This window comes from Thalia democratica, chromosome 4, assembly GCF_965202585.1.
Source record: "Thalia democratica chromosome 4, ktThaDemo2.hap1.1, whole genome shotgun sequence".
Taxonomy (NCBI): domain Eukaryota; kingdom Metazoa; phylum Chordata; class Thaliacea; order Salpida; family Salpidae; genus Thalia; species Thalia democratica.
In genome coordinates, this window is record NC_139168.1 from 3,020,744 (window position 1) to 3,032,960 (window position 12,217).

The window sequence follows — 12,217 nt, forward strand, 5'->3', positions numbered from 1 at the left end:
ATTTTTAGGTGTAAAAGAGAAAACCCAAAAACTCTATTTAGGATATAGTTTTTAAAATAAATTAAGTTAAAAATATATATATTCATTATAGTCTATCATATTTTTTCTCTATATGCGGTCTTGCAAGTTGTTTATTTTATTTTTTGCTTAAAAGTAATGAAAGCATATTTACTTTGTAGTATAACCAGCTTATCGGCTTGAATGTTTTCTTGGTAACAGATGTCTAAGTTGATTAACAAGGCTTAAAACGAAACATACTTAGATCAAAGAGAATTTGTATTTTTTTATAAGTTGAACTCAAATCATGTTTATACAAACATGTGTTTAATTTCTATAAAACTGTTCTTTTTTAAATGCAATTGCAATTAAAGTTAATTCTAACCATTCTCAAACATAAATATGTTTAAGATGATAGAAAAAATACCAACTAAATGTTTACTTTCGAAAGAAATGTCAGCAGATGAAACGTTATGAAAAAGATAACCTTAAATTTTAAGTTTAAATGCTTAAGTAACTGTGTGACTTTAAATTTTGGTTTACTTTTTTAAAGTAACGTCTTGATTTATGACAAAACAAAACACCTAATTAGATGATTAAAAAAAATCACCAAAACTCGATCACTAATTGAATAAACATGCTTTAGCGTTGTATATAAGCAATACAATTGCAAACTTAAAAAACTTAAAGTGTGAATTGGTGAATCTAAACTTTTATTAAACAACAGTTGTATTTTCATTATTATAGAGAACATAGGTTGACACGTTTTTTTTTTAAGTAAAGCTTAACCAAACAAGTTAATCAATTTATTACGACGTTGGATTGCAATATTGAAATAAAACATTGTAACTGCTGTTTTATTTTTCTTGCATGTTTCTACAAATTACGTTTACATTAAAATTAGTTATAGTTTAAATTAGGTTACCTGAAGCGAATTGCATAAATTAAATCTATGTTACAACTTTAGACACCTGCTTAAATTACACTGTTAAACTAGCACTTATTTTTATGCATGCAAAAATTGTTTCTATAAATACTGCACAGAGTTACGTATTTTTTAAATTAGTTCAAGTTAAAATCAGTACATCGAAAGCGAATAACATTAAACAAAAGTTACAGCTGTTTTTTATTTACACAATTAAAAACAGACACAAAACAAACATGTCTAAAAGTACAACTGTGTTTTCAAAAAGTATACAGTGAAAACATCATAACATGTTTATACATAAGTAAGCTTAGAGTAGTTTCTTTGAACACTGAAATTCTGACTGCTCAGAAAATGGAAAATAATAGTATAAAGATCATAAATATTTTTCGGTTACTTTTCGCTGTAAAGTGTTGAACATTATTGCTTTAATAGATCGAATGTAGTCAGGTTCATTTGAAAGAAATATATAAAACATTAAATTAAAAAATAAGTTACTAATTTATATGAAGTTGAAAATTAATTTTAAGAATATTTACATAGAATGTATTTCAAACTTTTCATATTTATACACTTTCAAACAAAAGTGTCACAATTTTTATATGGATTAATGTTGGAAAAATAGAACCGAAAATTTATTGGTTGTTTGAGTAAAGGTAAAACGGACAAACTTTTTTTTTCTCTCTCGCTTCTCTGAACTTCGTTAAACTTTTTCATTTTTGCTTTTTCATTTAGTATTTAGTTTTGTTACGAAAGCATGTCAGATGAAAACTTGAAGCCAAGTGACTAAATTTTTTTTTCTGATTTTTAAGTTTTCGTTTTATAGTCTAAATTTTCGAAATTTTTGTTGTAAATATTTCAGTTACAGCTAATTTAGCTATTCAAGAAAGTTTATGTTCTATTCTAAACAAACTTTACGTTAAATCATTCGTTTGAAAACATAAATGATTTTGAAAGGATTTTGTATTAAAATAACCAAACGTGAACTGACTTCTTATAATGGGACTAAAATATCTTTTCAGATAAGTTATACAGCAATATTTCAGGGTCTTAGCTTGAAAAGATTTTGTGATTAAACTTATTAATTAATTTTACTTTTTTCAATTGATGGTTTTTTGGTAACAAAGTTGTCAATATGTATTTTTTAAATTCAAACAAAGCTTTTAGAGATTTAAAAGTATATGAAAAATTTTAGATAAAAGACAAATACTACGACGTTGGGAATCAAATTTGTGAAAATGTTATTTTTTTTGTTTTCTCTTTTTATTTATATTGTAGAAGCTGTAAAAATAAAACATGATGTGAGCTGGAATCCAGAAATTACTGAAAAGTAAGTTTGTTTTGAAATCATTAAAATTAATAAAATTGAACTTTTTTGGTAGTTTTTTTTACTTGTGCTTTTATCTTTAAGATATAGTGATTTTAAAATGAAATATTCTCTGTAAAAAAAGTATAAGTGAATGTTTTTTATAATTATTTTTAACAAAAGTACAAAACACTTAATATTTGGTCAAACTTTTTAAATATCAATTAAGTTATTAAATTTATAACTAAGTTAAAAATTTCAGTTGTTTTCTAGTAAGGCCTAAACAACTTGAAAGCAAAGGTGCAAGGAATTTCTAAAATCTTTTTATTGTTTTTTAAAAATTAACTTAAAAGATTTTAATATGTTTAGAAAATTTTAGTGGAGAAGTTGTTTACCTAAAAATTGTTTCGCTTTAAAGATTTTTTTTAGCTGTGTGTAATTTCAAGTTATCTATGTTTACGTTTTGTTTTGATAAAAAACAGTTTACTTGTTACATATAATTTTGTTAGATATTTTATGCTTAAAATAAATAATAAAATTCAAGTAAGATATAAACAAGTATAAAGATATACATAGTTCAACATAAGTAACTGAAAATGCCCTAATTTTCTGTAAATTTATCTACTTAAAAACTGTTAATGCTTAAAATTTATTACTGCTAATACCAAAACGTTTTTACAAAGACTAGTAATAATCTTAATGGTAAAATTTTAAGCATCTAATTAGTTTTACTTTAATGTACTTCTTTTAAGTCATTTTCACAACATATTTATAAAAAAATTGTATAGTATTTTTTTTTCTCAACAGTTTATCCTATGGTAACGTATTCCAGTACAGTGTAAAAATAGGCGAATATATGGACATAATATGTCCCCAGTATGACGTAGATGAAACAAAAATTATGACGTTTGTTATTTACAACGTCACTAAAGAAGTGTTTGAGTCTTGTGGAAAAATTAATGATGGTTTGCTTTTTTACCAATATCAAATAGATTTTTTTTACTGGTAGAATACCTTACTCACAATACTGAAGTTTAGACTATTTCTTATTTAAATAGCTTTGTTTATCAAAAAATAAAGTTAAATAAGTTATCAAGTGATTACCAACTATGTTTAAACATTGTTAATAACTATTTATAACATACATTTTTATAGGTGCAATAAAATTACTGAACTGTAACAGACCGACAAAAACCACAAAACTGACAATGAAGTTCCAAAAGTTCAGCCCGAACCCAAAAGGACTTATATTCATTCCAGGAGAGTCTTACTACCTTATGGGTAGGTTCATATAAACTATATAATTATAAATATTAAAATTAAATCACTTTAAAGCACCTTAAGTTGTTAAAGAAACTGTTATCAATATAAATGATAAAATGTTAATTTCTGTGTTAAAATATCTAGGTATCAAGTTAAATTTGTTAGAGTTATAAGATGCTTTTTCTATGTATGATTGCCTATGCTTCTCAAGATAGCGTTGTAAAATTGTTATCGAACTTAAAAAAGCTTTTCTAAGAAGTTATGTTGAATAATATATAAGTGCTTGTTCATACTTAAAACTCTTTATTCTGCAAAGATTTATCTCTGTATCTATGTTTAATTTTGCTTTTAATACCTTTAAATTTATCCAAGTTTTGTGCACTGTATTGTATATATGATTTTACTACTAAAAACTAACTTTTTTTACCAAAAATCTTTAATTTAATAAACTTTTTACAGCATACTCCAATGACAATCAAGCAAAGTATTCATTAGAAAACTGTGAAAATAAAATGAGAATGAAGATTAAAGTTCGCCCGAAAAGAAAGCATAGCCATGTAAAGAAAACTGAAAATGTTTCCACTACAACAAATATACTTAGGACATCGCCAAAATTATTGGTTACAAAGCCCTACCAACAACCTACTACACAATCAACTACAACAACTACAAGTTATATTGAAGTCAAACAAGCTGGTCTTTATAAAGGTTTGAATGTTTTTATAGTGATTTAAATTAATAAAGGAAGATTTATGTTTACTAAAACTTTTAAATAAATAATATAATTTTGTTTATAATAAATCAATTTTATAGTCATAACAAATATATAATATTAATTAGACAACAAACTTGCACAATACTTAAACAAGGGTTTTTGTAGTAAAAATAGTATTTTTTGTCATTTGACTATTTTTTTGATATTGGCTATAAATAAACATATGATATTATGCTTTCCGTTTCACTAAGCATTCAACGATCATGTAGTATTTTTCGTTGAAGTGCTTTTTTTGCCCACTCGACTAAATGTAGATGACCTTTTTATTATTTTTATCAAGTGCAGTTTCAAGTGGTGTAATGATGAAGTTCATCTTTTGTTAAATTGCAGCACATGCTGTTTATTTGCAGTGACACTAGTAAAAAATACGAATTATATCAATTAGTTAAAAAAAAGTACTTATGTTTTAGAAAAGACTAGTAAATGTCGGAAATTTAAGACAATAAACCAGTTTCAGCTTTGGTTAACTATTTTGTGTAAATTTTTATTCATAAAAGTGTTACTGAAAAAATCTGGCGCTAGAAACCAAACATTTTTAGCGTTTTATTTTTGTGCTTACAGCTCTTTCGGTGTCAATAATATATTTTGAAATAACCTAATGCACTAAAACTAAAAGTAATGTACTAAAAGTTAACAGAAAGTGCTTAGTTTTACATTTATCTTATTTGTGTCTTGCAGGTGAGGGCGGCCGTGGCTTAGAAAGCAGTTCAATTGTTACGTCATCAAACGTAATACTAGTCGTGACGTCACTGATCGTCGCTTTTTTCATAACGTGAAGCATTGAACCATGAATTAAACAGTTGTGTTTGGAATTAGTTGAGATGGCAAATGTCGGAGAAGTGAATCTGTGTAAGAATTGCAAGCTCAGTAACAGGAATCTGTGATGATTAAGACATGGCAATGTTTAGGCAGTGAAGGCAGCGACAAAGCATGACTAATTTTTGCAAAGAATATTTATTTTGTAGCTTTCAAAGTAACTTTAATTTTCAAACATTTAAACAGTTGCTTCACCACTGCTCACTGTGTTTAATATGTTGTCTATATATTAATTTACTAAAATATATAAGTTTTAAATAATTGTTATGTTTTCAAGTTTTGAATAGTTTCATGAGGTCATTTATCAAAATATTTATTTATTAGCTTATCTTACGTTATACTTTTGTTTGCATTGTAAAATTTTTTTTATTATTTAAGCTTGAGCTGCCTAAATTCTTTAGTTTTATTAAAACAATGCTTGTTTAAATTATACTTTTATTAAGATATTCCGTTATAAGTTTTCTTTTTTTAAATACCATGAGTAATTTTTTTTCTTAATACAATTTTATGATAATGTTTTTTGTAATACTCATTAAAAATTTTCTGCTTTTGAAACAACAATACTTTAACATTCACATCAATTATATTTTCTTAAAAGTTACATTTCGAAACGTTTTTGGTAACATCGCTAAGAATAATACAAATTTGTATAAAATAAAATTTAACATTTGTTTGATATAAAAAACACTTGTAAGCGTTTTTAAAACAGTAAAATTAAAATTTAAACTGTTACTTTACAAATTTCGTAATTTCCTTACAATACAAATTTTTTACCAAAAATACGTTATTTTTTTAAATAGCTTAGTACATACTAGTTTAAAAAAAAAGCATTGTGATTACATGAAAATGAACAATTATTATTCTTTATTGAACGATGAAAAAAGCGCTCAAAAATTTTGGTCCAAGGACCTGGTCTACGAAAAAACTTTCGGTTATCGAGTCGTACATCACATGCTTATACAACTTCTTACGAGCTAAAATCTTTCTTTTTTAATCTTAAGTTATAAACCTTTAGAAATAAAGAAACAAAAATAACTTAAGTACATAAAACTAAGCGAAAAATATTATAGTTTTCATATTTGTTTAAAGTTGACCGTTTCAACCAATGGTGTTGTATTTGTAAAAACTACATGTCAACATCATATTGTTACAGTAAATGATTATAAAAACAACTTTTGTTGCGTGTTTTCGAGTTTGTATTACCAATGCAGCGTATAAGCTAGTAAAGTAACTTTCGAAATAATTATTAAATTTTTAGATTTTATGGCTTTAGCTTAACTATTTTTTAAAACTTTATTAAAATAAAATATTAATATATTGTTACAGAGTTTTATAACTTCTACTGGACTATGGAGAAAAAAAGAATTTGTTGAGCATCATGTTTTTTTAGAAGTTATATAAGGCTTCAAAATTAAGCTTAAGCTAAATATTTAGTTTAAACTTTCTTTTATACTATTGTGGTAAACCAGCAACATAAAACTTATTGATAAGCAAAGTTTTGAAACTAAAGAAACAGATTTAAGTTATGATACATATTTATTTTAAGCAATTGAAGATAAAAGTTTCAACTAGTAATATTCTTATAAAAAACTCTACAATCAAATAAGTTTTGCTTCAGTGTATTTTGCAATAAACTAAAAAAACTTTTAGCTCACATCTTTTGATTATTTTCGACCAAAATGCGCTAAAAAATTTTAGTCTAAAGACATGGTGTACTAATGGTGTACACTAATGGTGTCCAAAGACATGGTGTACACTGTTGAGTCGTACACAACGGATGCAGTTTAATGTCTCGACTTAAAATAACTACATTTTATTTTTTAGCAAATTTTATGCCCTTCTTTAACGAAATAGTTTAAATTAACCAAAAGTTTTTATTTAATTTGATTACCTCTTGAATTAATTTGAACTACTTGTTTAGTTAAAAATTGATTTAAATGTTTTTGAACTTTAAATATTACGTAACTTATAAGTAATTTTGTCTGAGACAATTAAACAATTTATTGTTCTATCTTCTTAGCTATGCGTTAAGCTTACATAAAATAGATAATTTTCATTGCAGCTACATAAAAATTACAAATTAATAAAGCAAATTAAAACTAGTTTACCTTCGGCACCTTAAAATACACTGACTTATAAACTCTAACCCTTACTAATGAAAAATTATCACTTATAATATTTTGAAGAGTTTGGTTTTGGTACTGGTTTAACTATAAAAGTTTTATATAAGTCACTCATTATAATAAAGTTTATTAATTATTTTTTTTAGCGCGTTATCAGAATAAGCTTGCTAAAAACTGATAATATGGCAAGAGTTTCTCGCTTTGAATAGAATTTGTCCATTAGAACTCGCAAGCCGAAATTTTGTAAACAACGAGATTTCTAAATCTAAAAAAATAATAAATAGCGTGTTTATAGTGTTATTATTGTGGCTTATGTTTAAACATTATAATATTTAAAATTATTAATGACCAAAGAATGGTTATAACGTTGTTTGAAAATAAATGTAAATACTATCTATTCTTTCTGTTGTTTTTATTAACGTTTTTCTCCTAAGTTTTATTTCAAATAAAAATTAGCGTATAGTTACTTCTGACGGCACTTATTTACAGTAAGATGTTGTAAAAGATTTCTAAAAATAAAATCTATCACAAATTATTTTAAGCTACAATTTATCAAGTTTTGAAGGCTTGTTAAATTTTCAAGAAATTAAATCTTTAACTAGTACTAATACAACAAAATGAAAAAATTACGTACTTAGTACACTGTAATTTACATAAAAAGTTCAGTTTTTTAGAAGTTATAAATTAAATATTGAGCAAAACATGAACAGTTTTGAAAAGTAGTGAATAATAGTAATAAAATAAACTAATCGTACCTTTTTAAATTTATTAGTAAATAAATTGAAGTGTTAAATACTATCAATTGCATTTTAATGACAATTTGTTTGATGTAAAAGCAAATGCAACTTTATTAAAAATAAAGAGAAGAGACTGCACATTAAAATAAACACACCATTTGCTGCTTCTCGAACGTGCAAATTAAGTTTGTCTTCATCAACTTTCTTCAATGTACATATTTGAGTTCTGTGAGTTTTGTCTGTTGCATAAACTAAACGTGTTAATAATATTCAATTGATAAACTAAAACTTGTTTACTAAAAGTTACTTAACAAAGTTCAGCCTTTATAAATTAAAACAAAATAGTAAAAGGATATGTTTTTTGTTGTTTTGCAACAAGTTAATAAACATCAAAATTAAATCTTTTCATTACATGATCAACTATGGTAATAGAAAAAACTAAACAAAAAACCATCATCTGTTTCAAAATCTAAACAATGCAATTAACCTATGAATGTTGAATCCTGCCCAAATGCATACCACACTTAAGAGGAGGAAAAATATGCAGAAGTAGGGAAGCAACTTGAAGAAGACTTTTGGTACGTTGGGTACAAGAAAGTACAAATAAATAAACAGCGTAATCTTTACAGTTATGCTGGTAGAAAAATTCTGTAGTGTTTGTATCATTTTGTTATGAAATATGTTTTTTTTAAACTTTCTGAAAAGTTATGATAGTAGTAAGTGAATATATGTATAAAATTAGCGTATTTTCAGTGAGATAAACTTTTCAAACGAGTTATGATATTATATTATAGTAATTAAAAAATGTTAATACTGTGTAAACCTCAAAAATTAGCTTTAATGAAACTAAAAATGGTCAAAAGCTAACAATGGAACTTAAATTGAGACAGAAAATATTGTTCTAAATAAAAAGCATCTCAAAAAACATTTATAAATAACTTTGGTACATTTTAGAAAAGTATATGGTTAATTTTCAAAATTTAATACTAGTGTAGACATACAATGCAATTATAAAGTTGTATACATACGTTTACTAGTTACTGTATTAAAAATTTTAAAAACTCTATTAAACCTACTTTTTTACCAAACAATAAATGACTAAATATTTAAATTTGAATTTTAGCTTATAAAAACACCAGTAAAAAATTGTTTGGTTATAAATGGTTTTAATACTCTTATGTGTTAAAGTACTAGTTAAAGATCTTTACTTATTAACAAAAGACTGATCTTTTTGATCAAAATTTTACGTTTTTAAAGAAATTCTATTAAGTTCTTAATGATTTCAACAGTTGTTGAATAAATTTAGTTGATTATTTACTTACTGTGTTTCACAGGTAAGAATTTGTTATTTATACATTTTAAACAATTTGACCATTTCATTTTGTATTTTAAAACCAAGTAGACCCACATATTTAAATCTCTTAAATATATCAAAGTTTTACCTTATGTAGCTAAATTACTAAAGTAAAAAACCAAAAGCATAGACATCATACACAATACATTACAAAAAAATATATAACCACAATATATTAGTTCAGCTTCAGATTTAAACTAAGTTATTGTCATTTAAAACTTTTCAAAATTTTGGATATCTATAATTTACATTTTCTCCTGTTTTGAAAGACTACTTAAACTTAAAGCCATTTTAAACTATAGATATATATCATGGTTTAAACGTTTTAATTTTTTATCCTGTCACTCTAAATGATTGGTTATTGAATGACAAAAAAAAGTGGACCTTTCAGTTATTAAAAGGTACACCACATTGGTACCTTTTAACGTCTTGTCCAGGACAATAAACGTACCTTTTTTTTTGATTTTTTAATTAGTTAATAGATCCTTGTCTTTAGTTAAAACTGTTGCACGTTAAATAATTGATAAACTGCTATCGAAATCTAAAAATTTTGAAAACTATACTTTACAAGTACGTTGAATTGTCATAAAACTTCAACATTTCACACAGTATTTTATAAAATAAAAGTTATTGATATAAGGAGTTTTATTTTGGATAAAAGACTATGAAGATGTTTTTACGGCTATTTTTACGTGTAAGGTTAACGTCAAATTTACCGATTTAATTGTTTTAATTAGTATTAAAACTTCAACAATTGGTATTTTTTCTCTCGTATATATCTTAGTTTACAATAACTTTTTTAAGTGTTAGTTGTATAGTTTTTTCTAATCCCTGCCGTTTCTTTGCAGACAGCATTTTGTTTTAGAATTCAGCCGAAAATCAGTTAAACCATTTATTAAACTTGCTTATTCTGGAACAGTAAAAGTCAAGTCTGTAGTTTGTTTTGTTGAAATGACTTAAATGCAACTGAGCTATACCTAACATTATTATTTAGTGTTATTACTTCTTGGAGTCGAAGAAAATAATATTTTGAATCACAATTTCTAAATCTATATGAGTTATAAAGAAACGTGCTAATTAATAATGTTAATTATGACCGGTTTCTATAAGAAAAGAAAATCTGACCATATAAATTTTTTTTTCTCACCAAAACCACTTATAAAAAATACTTAATTAGAACATTTATTAATATTTATACAAGCTGTTTGTTTAGTAGATTACAATATATTTTACAGTCAGCACAATTTATCATAAATCTATATCAGAGGCGTGTTTTGACTGGTTTCCTGTTTCCTGTGAACCCTCTGAAAAAAAAAGAAAAAGAAAAAAGATTCAAATAATATCACTAATAACCTTGTTTAATGACTTTGTTTCGGTTATATATTATTATTATTGGAGTTTATTGTGCGAAGATGGACACAGCCATTAAAACCTGAGCCGCTACAGAAAAAAGAATTTCGCCGCTGACTGTTATTAAAACTATATTTACATTTTATTTTTTTATCATTTCCTCTCAAATTATAATTGGTCTGAGAAAAAACAAAAAACTGATTGAAAAATTCTTTACATTTACCATTAACAATTTAAAAATGTGTTATCAAGTCAAACTGCCATCTTTTATACTCTAGAGACTCCAATCTAAGCTTCACCAATCTATCTTTGTATGAGGTATTTGAAATGTTGCATCTATTACAAACAAAGCGGGTTAAATTTCTCTGCACAGACTCAATTCTTATAATGTCTTTTTTTAAATAGGGTGACCATATTGGGGTATTGTATTCGAGTTTAGGGCGAACGTAGATTTTAAATAATTTAGTAAAAAATACTAGCAGAACTGGTCTTAAAACTTTTAAGTACTTGATATGATGAATTTTGAGCAAATTTATATAAATAATTACATGTTCGTTCCATTTTTGAATTTCAGATATATGTATTCCTAAGTCTTTAAAAAATTTTACTGCTGGTATTTTAGTTTCATTAATTAAAAGGTTAATAGGGAAGGGTTTATTTTTATTGATAGTTAGAACTTGGCTTTTTTTTTTTGAATTAAATCAACTTTTCTTGTTTTTTACCATTCGTAAATATTATCTTATGTTATTTGTAAAGAATTTTCTGACTTGCTAAATACTTTTGCGTCATCTGCAAATAGACTTATTTCGCTTTGAATGTGAGCATTAAAAGTAATATCGTAATTTGATAAACTTTGAATAATGAATGTTGAATTTGTAGCACTGAAATATTATAAGTTTCCGTAACGAAAAATGCTCGTTTTTGCTTAGCTGAAATAGATTTAATATAAAATTTCAATTGTGACGTGATAATAGGTAAAAATTCTAAAGTAGCATTTTTTTCTGGTAAATTTTTTACTAAGATGCTATTAGTTCCCATTATAAATTAATACTTATGTAAATAACTTTTGATTAAACATTGTTTTTGAACTAGTAAGTACAAATGTACTTAAAAAATGTCCAATATATTCACAAAGTTTTATTTTACTTAGTTGGTTGTATATAATAATGTAGTGTGAAGTTTCTGTACTTAAACATTTATATTTTTTGTTTATGTGTTAACCAACTGGGTTTAAACCTTGAAATGTTCAATTCAGAGAGTTTTAAAAATCATCTTTAGACCACTACACCACATGGCAATTTATTTTTTTATCATTTAATGGTATTTCAATATTTTTATTTGAGCTGTTTAATTTTTGTTTATCTGTTGGCCACAAAATTGATTCTTGATTTTTTGAACTTTCAACTTAGAGAGATTTCAAAACCATTATTAGAATCCCTGCACCATCAGGAAAACATTTAGTTATTTTAAAGATGTTTTAGTTTAACTGTTTAAGTCTAAACATTTCTTTAAAGAAATTTTAATTAACATTGACTTAATTAATTGATTTTTTTTTCTTTTTTATATAGATA

General features: G+C 25.1%; 1 protein-coding gene across 1 annotated transcript; it reads left to right on the forward strand.

The window, feature by feature from the left end:
• The first annotated feature begins 2,130 nt into the window (after positions 1-2,130).
• Positions 2,131-3,523, forward strand: LOC145835105 (ephrin-B1-like). Its single transcript, XM_082942645.1, has 3 exons — positions 2,131-2,252; positions 3,036-3,193; positions 3,384-3,523. The coding sequence occupies exons 1-3, from the start codon at positions 2,161-2,163 to the stop codon at positions 3,521-3,523; spliced, it is 390 nt and encodes a 129-aa protein (XP_082798771.1). The 5' UTR covers positions 2,131-2,160.
• Positions 3,524-12,217: the final 8,694 nt, after the last annotated feature.

What these genes read in the sequence shown, in the direction of transcription:
- LOC145835105 (XM_082942645.1), top strand. Translation starts at nt 2,161, where the DNA reads ATGTTATTTTTTTTGTTTTCTCTTTTTATTTATATTGTAGAAGCTGTA. An exon ending in AATCCAGAAATTACTGAAAA is followed by an intron (nt 2,253 to 3,035) that starts GTAAGTTTGTTT and finishes TTTTCTCAACAG; the next exon opens with TTTATCCTATGGTAACGTAT. An exon ending in TTGTGGAAAAATTAATGATG is followed by an intron (nt 3,194 to 3,383) that starts GTTTGCTTTTTT and finishes ACATTTTTATAG; the next exon opens with GTGCAATAAAATTACTGAAC.